The 26,190-nt window shown below is 46.3% G+C and overlaps 1 protein-coding gene across 1 annotated transcript; it reads right to left on the minus strand.

Annotated features, from left to right (window-relative positions):
* Positions 1-1,081: 1,081 nt before the first annotated feature.
* On the minus strand, positions 1,082-25,984 carry LOC133366411 (hydroperoxide isomerase ALOXE3-like). The gene is made up of 14 exons (XM_061589468.1): positions 25,644-25,984; positions 21,260-21,464; positions 20,341-20,425; positions 18,722-18,844; positions 12,750-12,853; positions 12,070-12,242; positions 11,348-11,491; positions 9,361-9,564; positions 8,491-8,577; positions 7,598-7,767; positions 4,856-4,977; positions 4,133-4,233; positions 3,035-3,205; positions 1,082-2,137 (listed from the first exon to the last, which is right to left on the minus strand). Exons 1-14 carry the CDS (start codon positions 25,788-25,790, stop codon positions 1,958-1,960), a joined length of 2,016 nt encoding a protein of 671 aa, XP_061445452.1. The 5' UTR covers positions 25,791-25,984; the 3' UTR covers positions 1,082-1,957.
* Positions 25,985-26,190: the final 206 nt, after the last annotated feature.

A 26,190-nucleotide genomic window follows, 5' to 3' on the forward strand; every position in this document is an offset into this window, starting at 1 on the left:
TCTCCTGATGAATTTCTCCATGCTGTGGCTAAACACATTCTTCCGAGTCCTTGTGAGGTGCAACCCATCACTTGCCAGCAGTCCATCTTCCAGGAAGTGTACTCCATGGTCCCAGAATCCCAATCTCTCATGTTGGCACCACCTTCGATATCTGGCAGTGGGCTTTATGAGCGATGGCAATCCCGTCACACCTCTAATCCGTCCTCCAGGGAGGCAGCATACCTGGTGAGTCCATGGATCTTCTCGGCATTCTTGGGTTTCAATCCCACACAGCAGGGAGTCTCCCACCACTACTACTCTTCTCTTCTTGTCATGGGGCATGGTTCCATTGCCTCTGCCTGACTGAGCTTCAGCCTCTCACTCGCTGTTGCTTCTGTAATTCTTCCCCTGCAGGCTGACCTCCAGTCTCATCCTCAAGTGCCTGGAAGCAGTTCCGTGGTTCCACCACTGAAGGGTGTCTTCTAGCTCTTCTGCTCCTGTCACCCTTTTCCACAGGGTTTAATCCACTTCGTTGTTGCTCTCCACAACAGTCTCCTCTTCTGCTTCAACGTGCTGTTCTTCCACCTCCTGTACTTTCTCTTTGCTTTTGTTATTCCAGCATTCTATCTAACAACTCTTCATCTTCTCTTATAGTCTCCAGTGTGGCCACCCGCTGCTCCAGGCCCCTTTTTCTTCCAACAGTGCCATCAGCTTGCACTTGTTGCATGTGTACACCATGTTGTTCTCAGGCAAGAAAACAAACATCACACATACCTTGCAGGTCACCACCACTGCAGTGTTCTTCCATCCATAGTCTCTACTGCCTTTTTGTTTGTTTCTTTCTCCTTGTATTGGAATGACCTATGCTTTGTCCTGTTCTCCTTTAGGGTAAACAAGAGAGTCCCACTGATATGTGGTATGCTATACAAGGGGAAAAAAATTGAGGGGGACCTCCCCTTTGACCTCCCCCCCCCAAGCTCCTCTGCCAAACTCTTGTTAGGTCTCCCTGACCGCTCGCTCTCTGAGAGCTGGCTCGCTTGTATCTCCTCTGAACCAGCTGACATAGCTCCCTCGGCTCGGCTCAGTTAAGAGTCAGGAAACAGAATGTGTAACATATTTATTAGCACCTAAAGGTATTAATGCTGTAAATTATTGCAATCAAAGCAAACAGATGAAGGAAAGGAGTGGAAACAGATCAATATGAATGTTAAAAAAAGATTTTTTTAACACTCCCCATCTCTGTAAGCAGATATGTACCCAAAAAAGGACATAAGGTAAAGTAATTTGCTTTTTCCTGGTGCATCTTCCTGGTGCCTGTTCCTGTGGGGCTCCCTGTTGGTAGCATGGCATTAAAATTAAGCTCACCTCAAAGGAGAATTTAAAATTATGCAAAAATATTAAGGTTGGGGGTGGAGGTAAATGTCACTCTGTTCTTCTCTATGTGATGTGGGATGTTATGTGATTAGTGCTGCTGATCCATGAGACTTTCACATTTACCTAAAATATATATATATGAGCACCTAGCCCTCATGAAACAAATCTGGAAAATGTTTGAGCAATGATTGAGCCAAATGTTCAGCACCAATCTGAGTTGGGTTTACAGGGAATACTGAGTACAGATTTTGTGGGTTGCACAACCCCCCTCCCTTCCCTGTAAACCCTTGAATCTGCCTGCTTCGACACCATCATTGCCCATTGTTTCCCCCTCCATTCCCTTAACGGGGTGGGGGGGAATTCCACAGATTCCATATTAAGCAGCATAATGACTCTTGTGCCTTTTTTGGATAGTGTGTTCAAATTGCAGAAATGTGGATTTTCTGATTGCAGAAACTGAGCTTCTTGCTTCAGCGTGCCAGGCCAACGATCATAAGGGAAGTACTCCTCAGGTTGGTACAAGGATTCTGTGTGTGTGTGTGTGTGTGTGTGTGTTGGGATCAACCCACAGAGAGGTATGAGGAGGAGATGCTGGTCTTGGAGGTCATATGGAGACACTGTTCTGGACTTCGGAAGGATTCATGTAGAGGTACCCAATGGGCAGCTCCTGGTTCCTTGCCTCTATTTCCTTCGAGATCTCAGCCAGGCGTTGCTGGAAGGTGGCAGTCAGCTTTTTGGGGGCCTCCTCTGTGAAATGCTCATCAGGGTAATAGCCCAGGGGTCTCTGGAAGAGAAAATTGCATAGTATACATGACTTGGGGACATCATAGTTAGGCCTTATCTTGAGTCAGTCCAACTTGCCCAAGACTACAGTACAGCAAAGGTGGGCAACCTTCCATCAGAGGCAATCTGCCAGGGGACACCTATTGGCAGTGGATGGGACTGGAGCCACAATTGGGTGGGGCTACCCAACCTTTCTGTCACCCCCCTTTTTTGTCTCTAGGGGTGTTCACACATTACATTCACTGAGTGCACAAGCTGTGTACCTGTGCACGCTAATAGTTGAGCTGTACAAATCACTCTTTCACTTCTTCACACAAATACTTATGCATGTGTAGGGGCAGCTTGCCCCTGTGCCATGTGAACCACCTCAACCAGAGATCAGCCATTGAGTGTCGCCAGTCCCATGCCACCGAACACTCTTCCAGCAGAGATTCGGCAGGCACCTTTGCTTTTGACTTTCAGCCATCTCTTGGAGACTTTTTTTGTACTGACACACCTATGCAGCTGTTTAAAATGTTTTTTCTGAGTAGCCAGTCATTTTAATGATTGCTCTACATTGCTTTTGAATGTTTTTATGTTGCTGCACACAGCCCAGATGCTTTTGGAGAGGGTGGTCTACAAATACCTCTATAAGTAACTAAATTAAAAAATACACCTCCTGTCATCCTCGCTCTCTCTCTCTCTCTCTCTCTCTCTCTCTCTCATGGAAGCTCCATTATTATTAATTAATATTAATTTATACATGCAGCCTAATTTGGCTTTTCAGATGCAGACTTTGATTTCTCATTTATGTATGGTGATAAACATCATTGCCCTATCTGATCTTGGTTGTTCCTCATTTGCTCCTTCTCTTTGATGTTGCCCTTCTCCACCCCCTTCCCCCCCCCGACACACTCACCAGGTCCCCTGGCTCATAGCTCACAATGGAGAGCAGCAACAAAAGATCACAGGTGGAGTTGACTTCAGGAAGTGTGGCCAAGATGCTTTCCAAGGTTGCAGATCCCTTGACCTTAGGAGGAGGAGAACGTAAGGTGGCAGGCGTGTTGGGCATCCATGCGGCGAAATCAAACTGTCACACAGAAAAAAAATATAAAGGGGGATGAGAAAGAACCAGCTGGGGTCAACACAAGAGGAGATGGGAAACCCAAAGACCCCCCCTAATTGTTTTGATATGGTTTGTGTGAAATTTTGTCTTGTGCCTTGGGATGGGAGAGAAAGTTGATTCAGTTCACATTTAAAGGCAAATGCACTGAATTTGCACTTTCCAAAACAGTATGTGAACTTAGCCATCCATCCAAATTTGCACTGCTCTGAATTTTGCGATGCAGTTATTTTGACATGTAATGTGTACACAAATGCATATACTAGGGTATGCATACAAATGCATATATTTGTGAAAATAATATGCAAAAACACATTACATTAAGGGGATTTGCTTTGCAAAAATGTGTATATTAGGAAAAATGCATACCAATATGTGTATATTAGAAGAAACACACACTAAAATGCTGATGAATTTTCCTGAGGGCTTTAAAAAAATCACAAACTGATGTGGAAATGTGGAGAACCAAATGTAAGATTGTGTTTAAAACAAGAAAGCAAAATTGATCTATTTGCCCATCCATATGTGTGCCCCAGAAAGTGGAGACTTGGTTGTGTTGTGTGTGTGTTTTAGCCAGCCTGATTTTACATTAGCAGTGCACCATGTCTTCAGACTAAGAATGTGACTTTTGCAGATTTGTAATAATTTGGTGTTAGTAGAAGCCAAACAAAAAAGACTGACGGGGCCTGACAGACTCAGAATTGCCAGTTCTTGGCCACAGGTGGCCCTGTCTGGCATCCTCTATATTTCCTTGAAATTTCAGCAGACGTTGCCTCTCCCCCTTGTGGTGGACGCATGGCCAACGCTGAGAAATAAAACATGGAACAATACAGAAGGGATAACGTGGGCCTAAGGAAGGGAATGGAGAAAAGAGATTCTGGTGAGGCCATGTACCTGCCCGCTGTTGACTGCCGCGTGCCTTGCAGAGCAACAGAAGATGACCATGGTGAGGAACTTGATAAGCTCAGCTCTAGTTTCCAGGGTGGAAGGGACACCTGTTTGGGTTGGACAGGAAGTTTAGTTTCCCCCCCTCTGTAATATGAAAACATGCCCTACACAGTACACGAGCGGAGTGTGTGCAAATCTGCTGATTCTGTTGTTATGGAACAGAAGGGATTGTGGGAGAAGATGGATGAGGGGAGAAGGAAAGGAAGGGGAATTTCTGTTATCTTTTTGGTGCTTCCAAAAGACCTTCCTCTTTCAACAAGCCTTTTAAGTAGAGACCTTATCCTAATCTGCATCTATGCTGGAATTACTTTGAAGTCTTTTGTTTTTAAGATGTTTAAACCTGCTTCTAATGTTCTTGTTTGCCGCCCTGGGCTCCTTCTGGGAGGAAGGGCGGGATATAAAATAAATAAATATACAAATAATTTATAGATGGAGATTATGCCTAGTCAGCAAGGCCCTACTGTTGCTAAGCATCCTCAAAGTTCCTTTCCCCTTTCCTTCACCAGGAAGGTCTGGGAACCCAACTGGGGAGCACCAGTGGCAATCACCAGTGGGGATTGGGGATGCACTTCCTATTTCAGGCCCAGTATCCTGGACCATTGTTCTGTCTGCCTGACAATGGGGCCACTAACTAGCTAAATATAGAGGTAACTGACAGAGGAGACTTACCTGATGATTTCCTGCCTAGGAAAGCTTCCATGAAGATCTCGTCAATCCAGGCTTGTAGTTCATGGTCGCCCTTCACATCTGTGTCAGATTTGTAGTAGAGCCCAACAATGCCAGAGACAAACCTGGAAGTGGAGGACAACGAAATGGAGAAACGCAGTTATTCTTTTCATTCCGTTTCATTTTTAATTTGTGTACCGCCTTTCCACATTACTGTACTCAAGGTGGTTTTCAACCACAGAAATGTCTGTCTGTCTTTTGATCAATTGATCGATTGATAGATAAACACTGTCATCCTATAATAATTGAAAATATAACTCAAAATAAACAACTAGCAAAATGCAAGAATCCATTTCACACATTATCGTGTTGACAAAATATCCACAAACATCAATAAAGCAGAAATACCTTCATCAATTACAATCATTAAGGCTGCAGTTCAACACTCCACCCCTTACACCAGAGTATAGCATCTCCCCTATTGCTTCAGCCAGCATCCCGCCACCCACCGCCAACAGACTGACACGTCTATCACTCCACCAGAGCAGACCTCCCCCATCCCCCCACCAAATGGGTGGGTGGGAGGCCAGCCAGTGAGATCCCCACCAGCGGAGCATGATAGAAGGCTCCAATAGGGGTATTTGGAGGGTGGGGCTGAGCAACAGCAGCGGGTATGTCTCTTTCATGGGGGTTGTTTCTCACTTGGCCTTATCTTACGGTTTCAACAGCCATCTCGGATGCTAATGGGAGGAACTCAACAGCCTAATCAACAGCTGTAAGCCTATAACAGCTATGCGATACTTGCAAATTTGATAGATCCATCACTGTAGTTCTGGGCTAAGAAAAGCTCCACCTAGAATCATAGAATAGTAGAGTTGGAAGGGGTCTATAAGGCCATCAAGTCCACCCCCCTGTTCAATGCAGGAATCCAAATCCAAGCATTCCCCACAGATGGCTGTCCAGCTGCCTCTTGAATGCCTCCAGTGTTGGAGAGCCCACTACCTCTCTAGGTCATTGGTTTCATTGTCATATGGCTCTAACAGTTAGGACGTTTTTCCTGATGTTCAGTTGAAATCTGGCTTCCTGCAACTGGAGCCCATTATTCCGTGTCCTGCACTCTGGGATGATTGAGAAGAGATCCCGGCCCTCCTCTGTGTGACAACCTTTCATGTACTTGAAACCTATTGATTTTTGGCCTTGCGTGCTGGTTGTAGAGGCGCAGGGGGAAACAAGGTAGCATCACTAGGCATAAGGATCCCTAAAAGGGCATCTGGAGCACCTCAGAAAAGTTTCTCCCAGGCACCTTGGGAGAAAAGCTATAATAGAAAGTCCTGTAAGACCAGTCCAAGAAGTTTTGGACTGGTTTTCACCCAGCCGTTGTCCCCATCTTAATCGTCATCACCCTTGCTACTTAATGACGAGCAGATCCAATTCCCAGCTTTTGCTGAAGGCAATCGCTTCAGCTGAGCTAGTCGAAACCCATGTAGAAAGAGAAAGAAATGTGATTTTAAAACGTAATTTGCTTTCTACAATTAACTACTTCTCAGAGAATGGTGCCATCTGTAATTTTCCTGTTTCAGTGATGATGATGATGATGATAATTATGTTTTATTACTTGGCCACCCTTTATGCAAAGGCCCCAGGGAACAAAGCTAGTGAACAGATTGGATCAAAAAACATCTTAAATGTGCAAGTTTCCTTGCTTCTGATTCAACCTCCCTTGCTTTGCTAGGGGAAGGGCCAGAGCCCAGCAGTAGAGCCCGTTTTGGATGTAGAAGGTCCCAATGTTCAGTCCCTGATGGCATCTCCAAGCAAGGCTGGGAAAGACCCCCGTCTGAGATCCTGGACAGCTGCTGCCAGTCAGTGCAGACAATACTGGTCTAGAAGGAGCCAAAGGTCTAACACCATATAAGGCAGATTCCTATGTTTCTATTATGCCATGTCCCCTCAGTCCTGTCATCTTCCATCTCCTGGTTGTTGAGAGGCATTCCTCAATCATTCCCAGGAGAGAGATGGGGAAGGGGCAGGCAGCAGGGCCTGGGGAATATATTCTCCAGCTTTGGATGTGGCAACTGCTAAGGCGCTCTGCATTGGGAACCAGCTGCTAGAGCAAAGCCTCTGGCCTGCCTCACCACATGCAAAGCGCTGCGTGCAAGGAAATGGTCACAACTCTGGCAGCGCTGGTGCTTCTGGTTTTGGCAGGGTGCAATTTGCTTCCTCCGCACCTCAGATATATGCTGTTGGAATATGTGGTTCAAATTGAACTGGTGGGTTGGGTCTGCATGGGGTTAAAAAAGGAGAGGAGACCTCCTGATTCCTAGGCTATACCTATCCTTTGATCTCCTGCTGACTCTTCCTTCCTGTGTAAACTGTTATTCTCAGGATGCTGACCACATCTCCCGGCTCCTTCTTCGTTCTCTTGAGACAGAGCGAGAAGACATCTTCTCTTTGTCTGTCTCGCTCCTCACGGCATGAGGGCAAACATTAGGCTTAGTGTTTGCTTCTCCAGCTTAGCTAGTTAGCTAAATGTAGAACCCTTTCCTATCAAGTATGTACTTCCAGAATAAAGTAGCTCTTTCTTATTTTGAAGCTTAAAGTCTCAGTGTGACTAATTCCAGAGGAGGTGTAATATTTAGCAAGGATTCAAACGCACAAAGCTCACTCAGGTGTCTTTTGCTACTCTGCAACATATGCAACCAGCCCTTTCTGAGCACAGATCCTGAGGCCCAACCCTCCAAGGCTCACGTCTCTATGGCAGTCCAGATCTTCATCCCATCATCCCTGTAGTAATAGTTGGGCAAGGAGGCAACTCCTCTTTCCTGAAGGTCGTCAGGGAGGCAAAGGGCGGTGTAGCTGGAGGCCTCCACGCCTTTTGCCAGCAGTTTCAGCATCCCATCGCGGCCCGTGGCAGTCGCCTGCAGAGTGGGGGATGAGAATTCAAGGACCATGAAGGCTAAATTTCTCTATATGGAACCTTCTAATGCAGCCTTTGCCAACCTGGTGCCCTCCAAACGGTTTGGGCTACAATTCTCATACGGGAGCTATAGTCCAAAACATCTGGAGGACACCAAGTTGCCAAAGGCTGCTCTGAGGTTTTGATCCATTGGAATCAAAGGGACCCATTTACTTTGTTGTAGCCTAGTGGATCCCCTTCCCCTTCCACAGATGGGGAATGTGTTGGTGCCATGCAAGAAATTAAAAGCTGGCTCCAGTTATGGAAACCTCAGGCACTTGGCCATTGTTCAGTGGTCATTCCTATATTTCTAAGGATGATTAGCTTCCAGCCTGGCTTCCTGATTGACTGTGAGTCAATCCGGGATATGGGGTATCCGTCTCTGAAGGGCCAGAATATTCCACTGACTTCCTGTCAGCATGGCGGCACTTCCTGCTCACGAGGACTCACTTGCCCTTGACTCCTCCTCCTCCCTCAGTGACAGCTTCTCTTGGATGCAGAACTGTCACTCAGCTTCCACGGCCCACAGATGTTGTTTTGCACCCTCCCTCTTGCTGACACATTCATGGACCTCGACCCACCTGCCTCGGTTCAGGCCCCAGCCTACGTGGGGCTTTGTTTCCTGGCTAATCACCTGATGTAGTCAGAACCCAGGAACTCTCCTCCTTTTGCAAACACCCCTTACCTTATCAAACACCCCTCCTGGTTGGATAAGATCGGTGCGTGCGAGGGTGTTGATGTGGAGTGTGTAACGAGTGTGAGGTATCAGGAGCTGTGAGGAAGAGAGAAGAGGAAAAAACCACAGGGCTAAGACCTTGGTAGTAAAGTTTCTCATAACTTCCTCCCATGCTCCAAGAAGCACCAAATGCAAACATTTGGGATTCTAGTTTTGCTTCTGCTTTAAGTCACACACCAATATTCAGAATCCTAAGACAGGCTTTTAAAAAAAATATGATGGGATTTTTAAACAAAATGAAGCTAGTGGACTTCGCCTTTCTAGTACATTGTTGTCATGTTTTCCTATTATTTATTATTTATTTATTTATTACTTGATTTATATCCTGCCCTTCCTCCCAGCAGGAGCCCAGGGTGGCAAGGAGGAGCTCCCTATGACAATGAGAACTAGGATCTTGCCTTTTTGTTCTGTTTTTCTGGTACAATGTATGTATACTTATATCTGTATTTTAAAATATGCTGTAAGTCACTTGGAGTCCTTCGGGAAGTATAATAATAAAATAATAACGATAACAACAAGAGCAATAATAATAGGAAAAAAATGCTAGTTCTTCACAGTAACCTAAGAGGATTCTGTGGCTCACTTCCTATTGTCCCAGTCAGTGGCAGCTGGTAGCTCCATGTCAGCTGGGCAGTGCAATCTGCTCTGGATTTTAGTTCAAACTTTCACCAAGCTCCTTGGAGACATGGAGCTACCAGCCGTCACTGGTCCCAGGGAGGCATGACGTTTGTCCATGTGAATGCTAACGCACCCCCCTCACATTGCTGAGAGGCCCCCCCAAGGCTAACCACCCACTGGACTCTCCCTTAAGTCCCTCACCTTGTAGACAGGGTGGCACATGGGCAGCTGGCGGAGGGTGGCCATGCTGTAGACCTCGCAGTGGAAGTGCTCTTCAAGGAGGTGGGTGTTGACTTCGTGGACGTGGAAACTGCACATTCTCACCCAGATCTTGGCCAGTGTCCAGTCCCACTTGCGGTCAGTGGGCAAGAAAATGGGGCTTTCGGGGCCCGGGGTCTGGCTGAGCTGCCAGGAAGGGAGAGAGAGAGAGAGAGGCGAGAGCATTTCAGAGAGTTTGCCGTCCTGTTTTATACCTGCAGGGCCGGGAACTGCCAGCAGAGGGCAGCAAGAGACGGGAGGGATATAGCAAGGGCTGCATGTAGGAGGAAAGGGCTGCACGCCCCCCTTTCCCAAGGAGGGGGCAGCGTCCAGTGGCAGAGGACATGCTTGGCATGCAGAAGGAGACAGGTTTGGTCCTTGCTATCTCCGCCATAAAATAACAAGCACAACAACAATAATAAAAAAGCACGTCAGGTAGGAGTTACTGGGAAAGCTCTCTGCACCACCACTGTGAATCAGAGTAGAATTACTGACCAAATGAATTATTAGTCAGACGTTATAGAACAGAGAGAGACGTTACATTAGTCTCTCTCTCCCTTCCTGGAGCGGAACCACTCCCCCCCCCCAGTCAGACCCCCCACTCCCCAGGCCATGGCCCTCACTGGGCCTGATTCTCACTCTCTAGAAGTGTCTTTGCATGGCTGGATCATGCCCTTGAACCCTGATCATGCCTCTTGCTTGTTTGGATGTGGGACAGAAGGGGTACATTAACTAGCCTGCTCTGCCAAAGTAAATTTTACCTTCATTGCGCCATCCATGTTTGCCCCTGGCTCCACCCACTGCTGGCTAGTGGCCCCCAGAAAATACTAAGAAAGAAATGCAGTCCTCAGGCTGAAAACAGTTCTTCACCCCCGTGGTATAAAGTGACTTCCTTTGTTCCATCACTTTACCTTCAGGTTCCTAGTCCTTATTTTATTTTATCAGATTCCCTCCTCTTACGTAAATCCCGCTGAAATGAAGGCCCTGAAAATGTGTTCTTTTGTGGCCCTTGCTGTGAAAATGACCTGGATACACAAGAAAAAGCTCACTCTTCACTGTACATTCCTAAACAAATGCTATTAGCAATTAAGGCAAGGCCTGAATGTCCTATCAAAGCAAAGTCCTTTGCCAGACAGCTCAGCTTGGCAAGACCTCAGCTCCTTTGACAAATTTGTTCAGATTGTTTTGCTGAACCTGAGCTGCTGAAATAATTCAGCTATAAAGTCTTGCCCAAGATTTGAGCAAAAGCATTTGGGAACTTATGATCATATTATGTGGTTAACATAATGCTTAATATTTATATAGTGCATTTTCAGACTGTTTAGCATAGCAAATCTATAGCCACTTCCCTAGGAGTAAGTGGCCCCATTGAACTCAGTGGGTCTTATTTCTGAGTAAGCATGCATACATTGTTCTGTAAAGCAATTTGCAGGCACAACAACCCTGTAAGATGGGCCAGTATTATTCTCATTGAATTCATGGCAGATGAGAAATTTGAATGAGGAACTGTCTTTTTCACAGCTTGGTCTCTGAGTGATTACCTTACAGTCAGTGCTGGCAATAATATTTATTACTGCTGTTCATAAAGTGTTTATTGTTTGGTAATAAATGAAAGATTTTGCATAATTGTTATATACAGCTTAACTTGTACAATCAGGTTCAGACCTGCCCTGTCTGAATGTAATAGCACTGTGAGAACTCAAAACTGGTCTGTGGGCTCCCTGATTGGCTAGCTTCCAACTTTTGCTCTGGGAGTCCTGGGGTCGTCATGGGCTCAGGTACCATACCCCACCTCCTGCAAGTAAATTTCCTATGCTGCTGGTTGAACCCAGACAGCACGTAATTGGGGTGCGTGGGAAGATGCCAAGAGGATGTGGGTGAAAAGCTTTGGGGACAAGAGACCAAACAACAACAGCAACACTCCTGTTACCTGGATCGCCAGTGGCATCATCTGGCCTTTTGGGTTGAGGTGCAACAGGCAGAGGGGGGCCGTCAGGTATTGGCGTCTCCCATTCAGCTTGCAGGTGGGGAGGCCCTCAAGGATCTTGTAGTCTGCGATAAAGATGTTCCCGTTCTGAGGAAGGGGGAAAGAGAGATTGATCAGGTCAAGCCACTCAGTGAATTGAGTTAACAGGTTATGCCTGTTAAAGTTAAAATGTTCACACAGCACTTTTCATTTAGAAAGAGCTTCACAGTTTATCATTGCAGCAACCCTGTGCGGTAAATCAGTTATTCCTTTCATACTCATTGAGGAAACTGAGGCTGAAAGGCTTGCTCAAGGTCACGCAATGAAATGGTAGGACTTAAACACTGCACTTTCAGATCCCAATCTAGGTTTTCATCTATCACACCATGCTGGCATGGGAAGCACATGCCTGTGAGTAAACCTATTTGTGAGGAGGTGCCTGAGCTTGCTGCTCCAAGTATCAAACTGGTGTACCAACCAGTGAACAAACCTTGGAAAAGTTACTTTTTTTAAACTACAACTCCCATCAGCCCCAGCCAGCATGGCCACTGGATTGGGCTGGTGGGAATTGTAGTTCAAAAAAGTAACTTTTCCAAGCTGTGCCAGTGAATAAATCCATATTATATAAACCATCACAGGAGTCCAAATGGTCTCTTGTGACTATCAAAACACAAGTGCAAGTTTACCTGCAGCTCTTCCTGGAGGGTGGTAGACTTGCCCAAGCAACCAGCCACCATCTCCTGAGTCACAGGGAAGTTGGCCGGGATCTTGGTGCATTTCTGGATCATCACAGGGTTGACTCCATTCAGATACTGGTAGCCGAAGAAGTCATCTTCCATCCAATGGTCCATGACATACTCTGGAGTTGAACAGAAACTATGAATCTCCAAGGTTCATTGAGAATTCAGTTTTGGGCTGGTGTTTTTAATCCCCACATCCTGTATTATTATTTGATTGATTGATTGATTGATTGATTGATTTATATACCGCCCCATAGCCAAAGCTCTCTGGGCGGTTTACAGTAACTTAAAAACATTAAAACACGTATCCATGTTTATGCAATCTTTTATTTCCCTTTTTAAATGGGGAAATCTCACTGGCCATTCCTACATGGGTGTGATGAGATACAATTACAACATTTCTTCAAATGAAAAGTTGCAATGTTTATTCTTTTGCAGTTGTGTCTCCACGCAGGGGTTGAGTGTCTATAAGAGCAATCAACTACCAGTGAGGCAGGGGGGTTGTCATAGGCGAGATGGTGGGTTAGAAAAGAGGGTGAGGCTTTTACTGTTTGGTGTGTGTGTCTGTTTGTGTATATGTGGGAATCCAGCAGTTTTTATTTGCCTGGGAAAGGAAGGAGACCCACCTGTGACTGGGGTTTTCTTAAACCAGAAGACTTTGCCGATATCATCCAGGCTCTTCCATGACTCTGCCAGTTTGGAGAAGCCTTTCAGCCTCATCTCAAGTTCCCTGAAGGGGGGAACACAACTGATCAGGGAGCAGCTTTGAAATCATGCTGTTTCCACCCTCTTCCCTACGTATCATGCAATGTGGACCATGTACTATTTAATTAAGAACATAAGAACATAAGAAGAGCCTGCTGGATCAGGCCAGTGGCCCATCTAGTCCAGCATCCTGTTCTCACAGTGGCCAACCAGGTGCCTGGGGGAAGCCCGCAAGCAGGACCCGAGTGCAAGAACACTCTCCCCTCCTGAGGCTTCCGGCAACTGGTTTTCAGAAGCATGCTGCCTCTGACTAGGGTGGCACAGCACAGCCATCATGGCTAGTAGCCATTGATAGCCCTGTCCTCCATGAATTTGTCTAATCTTCTTTTAAAGCCATCCAAGCTGGTGGCCATTACTGCATCTTGTGGGAGCAAATTCCATAGTTTAACTATGCGCTGAGTAAAGAAGTACTTCCTTTTGTCTGTCCTGAATCTTCCAACATTCAGCTTCTTTGAATGTCCACGAGTTCTAGTATTATGAGAGAGGGAGAAGAACTTTTCTCTATCCACTTTCTCAATGCCATGCATAATTTTATACACTTCTATCATGTCTCCTCTGACCCGCCTTTTCTCTAAACTAAAAAGCCCCAAATGCTGCAACCTTTCCTCGTAAGGGAGTCGCTCCATCCCCTTCATCATTCTGGTTGCCCTCTTCTGAACCTTTTCCAACTCTAGAATATCCTTTTTGAGATGAGGCGACCAGAACTGTACACAGTATTCCAAATGCGGCCACACCATAGATTTATACAACGGCATTATGATATTGGCTGTTTTATTTTCAATACCTTTCCTAATTATCCCTAGCATGGAATTTGCCTTTTTCACAGCTGCCGCACACTGGGTCGACATTTTCATCGTGCTGTCCACTACAACCCCGAGGTTTCTCTCCTGGTCGGTCACCGCCAGTTCAGACCCCATGAGCGTATATGTGAAATTCAGATTTTTTGCTCCAATATGCATAATTTTACACTTGTTTATATTGAATTGCATTTGCCATTTTTCCGCCCATTCACTCAGTTTGGAGAGATCTTTTTGGAGCTCTTCACAATCCCTTTTTGTTTTAACAACCCTGAACAATTTAGTGTCGTCAGCAAACTTGGCCACTTCACTGCTCACTCCTAATTCTAGGTCATTAATGAACAAGTTGAAAAGTACAGATCCCAATACCGATCCTTGAGGGACTCCACTTTCTACAGCCCTCCATTGGGAGAACTGTCCGTTTATTCCTACTCTCTGCTTTCTGCTTCTTAACCAATTCCTTATCCACAAGAGGACCTCTCCTCTTATTCCATGACTGCTAAGCTTCCTCAGAAGCCTTTGGTGAGGTACCTTGTCAAACGCTTTTTGAAAGTCTAAGTACACTATGTCCACTGGATCACCTCTATCTGTATGCTTGTTGACACTCTCAAAGAATTCTAACAGGTTACTGAGACAGGACTTTCCCTTGCAGAAGCCATGCTGGCTCTGCTTCAGCAAGGCTTGTTCTTCTATGTGCTTAGTTAATCTAGCTTTAATAATACTTTCTACCAGTTTTCCAGGGACAGAAGTTAAGCGAACTGGCCTGTAATTTCCGGGATCCCCTCTGGATCCCTTTTTGAAGATTGGCGTTACATTTGCCACTTTCCAGTCCTCGGGCATGGAGGAGGACCCGAGGGACAAGTTACATATTTTAGTTAGCAGATCAGCAATTTCACCTTTGAGTTCTTTGAGAACTCTCGGGTGGATGCCATCCGGGCCCGGTGATTTGTCAGTTTTTATATTGTCCATTAAGCTTAGAACTTCCTCTCTCGTTACCACTATTTGTCTTAGTTCCTCAGAATCCCTTCCTGCAAATGTTAGTTCAGGTTCAGGGATCTGCCCTATATCTTCCACTGTGAAGACAGATGCAAAGAATTTATTTAGCTTCTCTGCAATCTCCTTATCGTTCTTTAGTACACCTTTGACTCCCTTATCATCCAAGGGTCCAATTGTCTCCCTAGATGGTCTCCTGCTTTGAATGTATTTATAGAATTTTTTGTTGTTGGTTTTTATGTTCTTAGCAATGTGCTCCTCAAATTCTTTTTTAGCATCCCTTATTGTCTTCTTGCATTTCTTTTGCCAGAGTTTGTGTTCTTTTTTATTTTCTTCATTCGGACAAGACTTCCATTTTCTGAAGGAAGACTTTTTGCCTCTAAGAGCTTCCTTGACTTGCTCATTGACTTTGCTCATTCCCATTCCAGAACACACCAGTAGGTGGCACCACTGAACATGGCATGAAGGGCACAAGCATTCCTTTGATTGGTCAAGAAATCTGACTTAAACGAAAGTTGGATAATTAAATGTCTGTGGAAATAAAAGGCATCTATGGCCACACACGCATGCCAAGGGCCTGTGAAAAATCAGAAATGTTAGGAACATAGGAAACTGCCTTCTACTGAGTCAGACCATTGGTCCATTTGGACTCGATGGCCTTATAGGCCCCTTCCAACTCTATGATTCTGTGATTCATCTAGCTCAGTACTGTCTACATTGACCAGCAGTGACTCTCCAGGGTTTCAGGCAGGGAGCCTCTGCCTGGATATGCCATTAGGAGCTGAACCTGGGGAACCTTCTGCGTGCAAAGCACGTGCTGTACCTCTGAACTACGGCCTTTCCCCACAGATATTGATGTGATGCTCCTCCAGAGAGCTATTGCATGTTGCTAATGTGATAATACTGATGATGACAAGCGTGTAATATTACAATATTGTCCCTTAAACTGTGGGGAGGCTTGCCCATTTTTGTTTCAGCCGCACCTTCTCTGGTGATGGTGAAAAAAGACAAACCCAAGAATATAAGAGGCTTTGCACCAAATCAGATTGTTCTCCATGTTGCCCAAGAATGCCTCTTCTGATTGACAGCGACTCTCTCTAAAAAAGATCTTTTTCAGCCCTGGCTAAGATTTTGTTTGTTTATTTATTAAATTTATATCCCCCCTTCCAGCTAGAAGGACCCCAGGGTGACAAACAAAAACACTATCTAAAACATTTTCAAAACAAAAGACTTTAAAACACATTTAAACAAAGCATCTTTAAAAACATTAAAACGAAACATCTTTTTTTAAAAAGCTGTAAAAACATCTAAAAAAGTAATGCCAACAGATGCAGACTGGGATAAGGTCTCTACTTAAAAGGCTTGATGAAAGGAAAGGTCTTCTAAAGAGGAAGGTTCTCTAACCAGTAGAGATCGGACCTGAGGGGATCCTCCACATGCAAAGTCCATCATACAATTCTGAGGCACCCGGATTCCACAGCAAAAGCAAGGGGCCTGGTGTGTGTGTGTGTGTGCGTGTACAGGAGACCGGTGGCTCCAATGATCCGCTCCGTGTTTTACTGAACTTTCAAGGAGCTGTGGAGTGGATTCACTGCATCACTGACATTGGAGCCACCAGCCTCCACTGTGCATGCATGTGTGTAGATGTCTGTGTGTGTGTGTGTTTTCAAAGAAAATGGCCCAGCATTTCATCCAGAGACACACCTTGTACCTAATTTCTCCAGATGATTGGTTACCAGCAAAACTAACTAGTCTTATCGAGTTCTTTTTTATTAATCCCGTACGTACAGCTGGATCATTGGGGGCAGATTTTTTCTAACATCAACGAACACCCTTGCATTCTTCATTTTACATTTTATTTTTCAAATTTATATGCCTTTGTTTGTGGCTGGCGATGCTGTGAGGACAAGACTTTGGGGGAAAAGATGGCAGAATAAGAAGGAGCACCCCCTGCCAAAAAAAATCACAGGGCTGCTGTATCACATTTTGATCTATGTGAAGATATGCACATGGCCATCTCAAGAGGGGTATGAGTGTGCTCTAATGCCATTAAGCCCAGAGAGACTGAATTTATCCCTGCTTGCCTCCATGCAACCTACACTCAAACCACTCACAAGACAATGGAAGCAACTGGCATGTCAAACTATTAAGCTGCACTGCCTGAAGTGTTGGAAATAAGGAGGAATCTTGAGGACAGGGAGGGAAGAAGCGCGGGTCTCTCTTGCCATTTTGTCACTGCGACTTCTGAAACTTTGCTAATGTGCAAAACTTAAGCAGATGGCTCAGTCCAGGCTCCAGTTCTGAGCGTCTCTGGTCCAGATTGACAGGTTAAACCAGCTGTGATCCACAGAATACCTTGCTGGTGATGCGGCGGCTTCTGCTGCAATGCAGGGCTGTGTGCGGCAGTGTGGATTATAAAAAGAGAGGTGCCTGGAGATTGTGAAAGGAGGCACTCTGGGGGCGCGGGATGATTTACCTGTTTGCTAGCTTTGCTTTTGATGGGGTGACTTGCTAGGAGGGCACCATTTTTTGCCACCTCCACAACAATCTGTTCTGCTTAGCTCTCCTGTTCGGAGGGCATGATGCAATCAAAGTGCATAATGGAACAGTGCTCAAATGGTAGCACTTATCTCTTCCTCCATTGTCATCTCCATCTCCATCTCGTCCCTATATTTGTGCTACAAATCAGTTTCAAGACTCTAGTCCTCATTTTAATTATTTTGTTTGTTTATCAACCAGATTGTCTATTAAAATCTGCAGGTGAGAGAGGCCCACTGATGGGGCAAGCACAGGGCAGTGACCCAGGACTGGGCCTCTTTCATGATGGCCCCTCAGATGTGAAATGCCCTCCCCTGAGGGATGGCTGGCACCATCATTGCTCAGCCTTCAGCACTGGCTGAAAATATACCTGTTCACCTTGACCTTTGATTGCAGGTGTGTGCATGACTGATTTAAGATATGATTTCTCAGCTGATCGTTCTTAGTCTGCATGAGTATTTTAATTGTATTTTAATGACTAATAGTTTTATTGCTTAAATTATATGTTTACTGTTTCATTGTAACCTACCCTGTTATCATAATTTGCAGAAGGGCAGGATAGAAATTGCCTTAATGAAATAAACAAATTTTAAAAAAACAGTTTCAAGCTTCCAGTCCTCATTTTTAAACTTTACATCTCTCTCCTCTGCCTGTCTATCTTCCCCAAACTCTTCTTATGCCTCTTTGCCTCCTCTTGGATGTCCCACTTGATCTCCTTCACTCCCTCCCCTTATCTGCACTTCCAAGTAGTTCAGGGGTAGAGCTCACCCCTTTGTATAGAAAGAAGGTTCAATTCCCAGCATGCCCACTGAAAAGGATCAGATAGCAAGTGATGGGGGAAAAACATTATCTGTCCTGGGCTAGACAGATAAATACTCTGCTCTGGTATAAGGCAGGCTCCCCACGAGATATGAGTCAGACTCAGACCCCAGCCTCTCTCCCCGTCCCTGTCCCCCACCCCCATGTAGATTGGCAGCCCTCTGGGATGGCGGCTGGACCGTCACTTAACTGTAGAACAAGGCCTAGCAAAGTCCCACCAAATCAGTGAACCTCCAAGCAGTAACATACTTGGCAAATTCAGAAGTGCAGGGTCGTTTCATAATAGTCACAGCCATGTCCCCTCACAGCCAGGCCTCCTCCTAAAATTAGACAACCTTCTGAGATTATAGGATAATCTGGCCAGGCTTGAACACTGCTTTAGAAGACTCTTCTCAATGGCTAACACACTCCCCTTTCATGCTGATTGGACCATAGGACATTGGAGAGAAAGGGACCCTGCTAGGACCTGGCTCCCCAAAAAGTAAGGGGTTTAAGAACCCCCGAGACCCTGGATGACTACACTGCTGCCTCCAAGGGCCTGGCATCAGACAAATCTGAGCATGAAATCACAGGTATTTTCTTTCCCCACTAGGGGAAAACTGGAATATTTCCACAGCTGTGAATCCCACACCCCAAACCACATCCTGTTCCCGATCCCAGCGTGCCCCAAGGCCAAAGCAACTCACGACTCGACGGTGCGCCTGGCGAAGACAGAGGACTTGGTGAATAAGAACTTCGAATTGGCGTCCAGGTCGTCGGTGCTGTTTGCGTCCACACACCTCGGCCAGCCAGGGGCATAGTCCTTCCAGCTGCAGCGACAAAGAACAGCAAGGGCTCACCCGAGAGGAAAACCATTGTTGATTTAACACAGAAGTAAGCTATGGAACTCATTGCCACAGGATGTTGTGATAGCCCTCTAGCCCTGATGAGTATTTTTTTAAAAACAATAATTGGATTTAGGTAAGCACACAAGGATATATTGGTGGCTTCTTCCACCAGCTGGCAGAAAGGCAACCTTTATAGTTCACAAGTCAGTCTATTGTGGAGTCGGTGCTATTCACACATGCAAGCTTTGCACATGTCCCTATCAAAACGCTGCCCCATGTTATTTCTCTATAAATTAACCTTTCTGTGGAAAATCCAATACATTGTTTAAAACCCGTGGAAACAATAACTCTGGTTTAAGGGGCAGGGGGGAATATGGGATGCCATTTTGATGAGAACGATGTGTGTATGTGGACACTGCGGGGGGAAAGTTTGCATGTATGAACAGCTGCCATGGCCACAATAAGGCTGCCGTGTGGAAGGGCTGCGTATCATCCTGAGAAGGTGGCCGGGTGTCCTGCATTACAGGGGACAGTCCTCTATTTGAAGGTCCATCCAAGTGTGGACCCTCAGAGACGAGGGCTGCAAGGGCCTTGACATGGCCCAGCCACAGTGAGCAGCAGACTGAACAGGCCCACACAGAGGTCATGCCTGCCCCAAAGTCTTCTTGATTTGTTAGCATTTCTACATCTGCATCCGTACATGTTTGTTTTACATGGTTTTGGATTTTTAAAAAATGTTTTAGATGTTTAATTGTTTAATCATCATCATCATCCTGCCTCTCAAGGGAGCCCCGGGTACTAAACACACAAGTGCATCCATTGTGGTTATAAATCTCAAGGAGATGCTCATGATCAGCTGCCCGAGAAGCAGGTGCTCAAGCGTAACAACAGCAGCTGGATCAGGCCAAAGGGGATCCATCTAGCCCAGATGCCTAGTCTCACAGTGGCCAACCAGGCAGTGCTGACCCGTGACAGGGCCTTTTCAGTGGCGGCTTCCTGTTTGTGGAACTCTCCCGTCCCGCACTGGGTATTCAAAAGCACCCTGCCTTCGATAGTGGAGGCAGTGCAAGAGTGGGCCACTTTTTTCATCTGTCAAGGGCTGCATTCCTTCATGAGCAACCTGCTGGGGGTCACCTGGCCGGGGGTTGAGGTGGGGGGAGAGGGAAAAGTGAGCTGTCATCGTTGCACTCTAGGCTACATTCCAGCCATGCACAAACCTCTCTCCATCGCCCCCTTCAGGCAAGCAAGAAGCATTAACTCAGTTGACGGGCACATCTCCTGCCAGGCTAAAGGACTCAAGGTGGGTGCAAGCCAGGGCCAGCAAGGGGTGTAACCCAGGAAAGGGGGCGTGGCCTGGGGAGGGTCCCTAGAGCCAGAAAGAGAGGCAAGCAGCGGGGGGAGGGACCCACATTCGCATTTGTCCTGTGGGCCAAATGTTCCCCACCCCGTGCTAAAGGTGCGATTTATGCTCCACTCACCCGTAGGATTCTTGCCGTCTTTTCAGCTCTTCCTTACGAAGCTCCAAGAGGAGAGGTTTCCCATCATCATCGCCAACAGTTTTGGCTGGAGAGAGAGCAAGAGAGCTAAGGGGGAGACCTGGTAAATGCTAATTAATTTAATCACAACAGTGAGAAGGGGTGTGAGCGTGACACTTGCTGATGAACCATGCCCTTTTTTAGCAAAGCCCTGCCTTTCCCTAATGTGCTGTGGTTACTCTCAAATGATGTGCACTCTCAACATGCCCAGAGATAACTTCTCCCTTTCATTGTGGGGAAGGGCCATAGCTCGGTGACAGAGTGCCTTGCATGCAGAAGGTCCCAGGTTCAGTCCCCAAAGGCATCTCCAGGTAAGGCTGGGAGAGACTCCCTGCCGGAAACTCTGGAAAGCGGCTGCCACAGAGTAGACACTACTGAGCTAGATGGACCCATGGCCAGTATAAGGCAGCTTTCTGTATTGTGCTGGCCCTGCACGTACGGATGTAAGAAGGCCTCATTTTCTGTTCCGCCCTGTTTTCGCCACATGCAGCACTGTTTCTGTTCTGCTGCAGTTTGTCTTCTGCCAAAAAACCCACATTATTTATCTTACTGTCCCCTGTGGTGAAATTATGTAATTTATGCAATTATATTACATTGTTCCACGCCATTCATTTGAAACGGAAATGCAGTACAAATTGGGGGGGAATGTAATAAATTAGGTATCATTTTCAGACTCAAAGCAACAACAGTGAATACTGGTCATTTATATGATTAAGTTAGGATGAATATGTGATCTACGGCCATCTTTGCTCCTTGTTCCGTTTTTATTGGCATTCTCTGACATGCCTGCACACAGTTTCACAGCTGAGTCCATGATTGTGTGTGTCACCCACACACCAGGGAAAGGTCAGGGGAACTGTACCTGCTCCCTCTCGCAGAGTCAAGGTGCAGGAGCCCTCCAGCCACTGGTAGGAGGGGAAGTGGTACGTCTCCCCCTGCTGAGTCTTCACCCTGACGTAACTGCAGTACCAGCTGTCTGTGGGGAAGAATAAATAGGGCTCTTTGTGCAGCCGGATCAGCACGATGGGGCCCAGGTCTTGGTCGCTTAACACCTCGTACTCATCCACCTGGATACACAAAAGACAGCCTTGTCCAGAGGTAGAGCTTTCAAAGGGACAGGTTACAAAAAAATATAAAATAATACAGCCCTTCCTCTCCCCCTTGGCAAAAATTCAGGAGCATGCCCTTCTCCTCATTTAGCTGTTCAGCTGTTCTTGTTTAATCTGTTGCTATTCAAGACTATGCTCAGCATTTGATCATGATCTCCCATGGCTGTGCCATTCATGGGAATTTCATTCATTATGACGATTACTCCTTTCATGTCTTCAAGGTAGCCTTTGCTGCCAACCTAGTTCGCTCCGGATGATGCAGCGGCTGATGGAAGTTGTCGTCCAAAACAAGATTTATTTTTTTATTTGATTTATATCCCGCCCTTTCTCCCAGGAGGAGCCCAGGGCGGCAAACAAAAGCACCAAAAACCCTTTAAAACATCATTAAAGACTTCAAAATATATTAAAACACAGCCATTAAAAACATATTAAAACAAAACATCTTTAAAAACATTTTTTGAAAAACTTTAAAAACATTAAAAGAAAGGTTTAAAAATATATTGAAAAGCAATTCCAGCACAGATGCAGACTGGGATAAGATAACATAAACCACTTTGAGATTCTGTGAAATACAAAGCAATATACCAGGTTAAAAAACCCTGGAGGTCACTAAGTGCCAGAGGGTGGTTTAGGGAATTCTTCATGCCACCAGCGAGTGCTGCCTGCTTGGAGCTGACTTGTGACAGGGCCCCTTCAGTGGTGGCTCTCCTTTTGTGGAATGGCGTCCTTAGTGAGGTGTGTCTATCTCCATCAGTACTGACAGAAGTATTAACAGAAGTATAGTTTCCAAATCGCGTGAAGTACTAGTTCCCCTCTATTCAGCACTGGTTAGGCCTCATCTTGAATACTGTGTCCAGTTCTGGTCTCCACACTTCAAGAAGGATGCAGACAAACTGGAACAGGTTCAGAAGAGGGCAACAAGGATGATCAGGGGACTGGAAACAAAGCCCTATGTGGAGAGACTGAAAGAACTGGGCATTAACCTGGAGAAGAGAAGACTGAGGGGGGATATGATAGCACTCTTCAAGTACTTGAAAGTTTGTCACATAGAGGAGGGCTGGGATCTCTTCCCGATCGTCCCAGAGTGCAGGACAAGGAATAATGGGCTCCAGTTGCAGGAAGCCAGATTTCGACTGGACATCAGGAAAAGCTTCCTAACTGTTAGAGCCATATGACAATGGAACCAATTACCTAGAGAGGTAGTGGGCTCTCGACACTGGAGGCATTCAAGAGGCAGCTGGACGGGCATCTGTCGGGAATGCTTTGATTTGGATTCCTGCATTGAACAGGGGGTTGGACTTGCTGGCCTTATAGGCCCCTTCCAACTCTACTATTCTATGATTCTATGACATTCAGGAGGAATTGGAAAACATCCCTGTTTACCCAGGCATTTGACAGCTGAAGGGGACTGATCCCGGCAACCCAAAGATCACAGATGAAAGAATAGTTTTAAGCTGTACTTTAGAATGTGTTTAATTGTCATTGCGTTTTGGAATGTTTTAAACTGTTTTTAGTATGTTTTTCTTTTTCTTGTTAAATTGTTTTGTTTCTGTTTATTGCCCTGGGCTCCTTCAGGAGGAAGGGCAAGAAATCACTTCAAATAGTAACAATCATAGTTTGGAAAATTTCAGAAGCAGTTGTGATTCCCAATGATACATGCTGAAAACAGAATTTTCCAAATGTCATGTGATAGATGTAGTCAGTGAAGTAGCTGGATTATCCACTCAGGGACAGCCATTACGAGACATTATTTTGCCAAGGCCCTGACCACTCATTCAGGGTGATCAAGCCACTAAGGTCCAGTTTTTTCAAAAGCAAAACATCCTTTTCCATTTTGGCCGCTGTTCCTGTAGTCAGGCCCACACTGCACCAACTAACCCATTCACGGTCCATCCACTTTCCTGTACGTCATCAGCCCCCCATCTCCAAGACCCCCTTCATTCCACCTTGCCTGTCCCTCCACTGCTGTCGGACTCAGGCCTGTCTCCTCTCTGTGGTTCCGCTCTCATCCCTCCCCCCCTCCTTCAAGCCTTGTCTATTCTATGCAGATTATGAACTCGAAGGTCCATATCAGGACCATCTGCCGTGCAATGTTAAGCAGGCTCTTGGCAGGCTAATAAGGGTTTGGCTTGCAAATCCATATGGAGGCGATTTCTGGAGTTATCCCTTCCTGGAATCTTTTGCTGCCTCTCCTCATAGCATTCTTATTGGCTTGAGAAAGGATGAGGTAAACACACAGATTAGAGGGTGGTCCATAGCTATTTCAACCTTGCAAACAAGGCCATCAAATCTACTAGCCCATCTGCCCACGCCTCCATAAGGTGTGTTGGTCATGGGTGGCCTGGAAGTGATCAGGAACCACCTGTTGGTCTAATCACCCAGCAGGAATCTGTTGGGCCCCTGGACAGACAGGACAAAGGAGGGTGTCTTATGAAGAATCAGGCCATTGGTTCATATGACTCAGTATTGTCTGTGATTGGCCCAAACACTCCAGGTTTTTGGATGCAGGTCTTTTCCAGCCCTTCTGGGAGATGCTAGAAATGGAACCTACAACCTTCTCCACTTAAAGCAGGTGTTCTGCCACTGACCTATGGTGAAGAGAGCAAGAGCAGAGCTTACAAAAAGGTGGCAAACAGGGCGGAGGGGGGGAATGAGTATCAAAAGGCTTTGCATTTAAGGGACATTTCCCTGGGAGGGATGGGTTTGTATCCACACGAGATGCACCTCTCAGCGGGTGAGTTTGGATGCAAATGTATTCATTTACATAGCACCAACAATGTGCATGGGCCTTTGCAAACAGCTAGAGGAGTGATCCCTGCTCCCCTCCCCAGCTTACAATCTAATATTGAATGTACATGAAGTAACAGAGGAGAGGGAAGGAGGGGGAAACAAGGGACGAATGTGCATCCATCGACAAGGGACCTGCACTCAGGCTCAGTTGCAGCAGGGCAAGGGGGATGGGGTGTTGTGCCAAAGGCTTCATGACAAAGAAATGATAAGGCTGTCAGTAGCTACTACTAGCCATGACAGCTGCGAACTACCTGCACTGTTGGAGACAGCATGCCGCAGAGTACTGGTTGCTGCGAATCACACGTGGGGTTGTGCTCAGCTGATGTTTCCCTTTAAAAGGTCTGGCCACTGTGAGAACAGGATGCTCGACGGGATGGGCCTTTGTTCTTATTTTTGACATCAGATTTGCAAATGTTTTTGAAACCAGGTTTAAAAGGGACACTATTACTTCGTGGCAGATATGATTTAAGTCAGTAACATTAACTGGCCAAATCCAGTATTCGAATCCCCACACAGCCACGAAGCTGACTGGGTAACCTTGGGCCAGTCACTGCCTCTCAGCCTCAGAGGAAGGCAATGGTAAACCCCCTCTGAATACCGCTTACCATTAAAACCCTATTCATAGGGTTGTCATAAGTACGGATTGACTTGAAGGCAGTCCATTTCCATTTCACCAAGCGTGGCATCAGCAGCTGGAATTGTCAGGCAAATGTTGGGGGTCCAGGGGACCCAGGAAGGTCCACTGAAGCTGACACTGGCCACCAGCATCCCTTTTTTCTTTCCATTTTTAAGCAAATGTTTTTAACCGTTTATTTGTGTACTAGGAGGGCAGCCCTGCCATGAAACAAAGAGCCAGCTCCAGTTCAACCCACTTCCATTTCCCCAGAATGCCTCTGGAACCCTGGCACATCTGGGCCCAGGGGCATCCTGGGAAAAGGAAGATGGCGGGTGGTTGCAGGCTTGGCCGGTGCCTTGCAAAAGGGGTTTAAGAAGGGAAGGAAGGAAGGAAGACCTTTTCCTTCCACCGCTTGGTAAATTTATTGGTATGGGTGTGGGGAAATCAGGGGGGCACAGGGGGCACCTTGCCCAGGTCCTCCTGGCACCTGGCACCAACCCTGACGTTCACTGTTTCTTTCCCACAGTTCCCTATCCTTCAAAATATGGTTGACAGTGGAGGTTTATAAGCTCAAAACCAGAAGAAATTAGTTAATCCACTTTTTTTTTACATGAGCAATTAAGATCATTCCCCTGAGATACCCCCAGCCCCAAAAGGATGTCCAATTTGCTCTTTTAACCCTGGGAAAACACCCCCCCAGCCTAATCCATGCAGACTCTATTCATACTTACAGCCCCACGAACAAAATCTCTCCCCCGGTGATCCAGGTGCTGCTTGGCGCTTTCCCCATGAGCCCCCAGAAGGGTGATGGAGATGCTGCTGTAGGTTCCTGCCAGGAAGATGTCACCAGTAGCCACCTGGACCTTGTAGGTAGCCATTTGGAGAACAAGGCGAGAGAAGGCTTGGATCGCAGAGAAGGAAGGAAGGAGGGTTTCTGCAATGACAGTTCCAAGGCAGGTTTGAACAGCCTTGCCTGCTTGTCCCTGAGGGCTCCTGCACTGACGCCACCTACCCAAACCCCTCCTCTGGGGTGTCTCAGCCCACAGCTGGTGGCAGCGGCTCCTCCTGCCATGAAATGGGTGAGGCTTAGGTTGAGCCGCTGCCCTGGGTCATCTTTGTTATGAAAGGTTCTGCCGTAACAAAGTGTTAGTGTAGAAACCAATTTTCCTCTCAGAAGGAGACACTCACCCTTGCAGGGCTTGTGACACAGAAACAGCACTGGTTGATTTATCATAGTATTGCGCAACCATTTAGTATCTTCCTGTCTCATGACATTCA

The sequence above is a fragment of the Rhineura floridana genome, chromosome 11 (assembly GCF_030035675.1).
Source record: "Rhineura floridana isolate rRhiFlo1 chromosome 11, rRhiFlo1.hap2, whole genome shotgun sequence".
Lineage (NCBI taxonomy): Eukaryota > Metazoa > Chordata > Lepidosauria > Squamata > Rhineuridae > Rhineura > Rhineura floridana.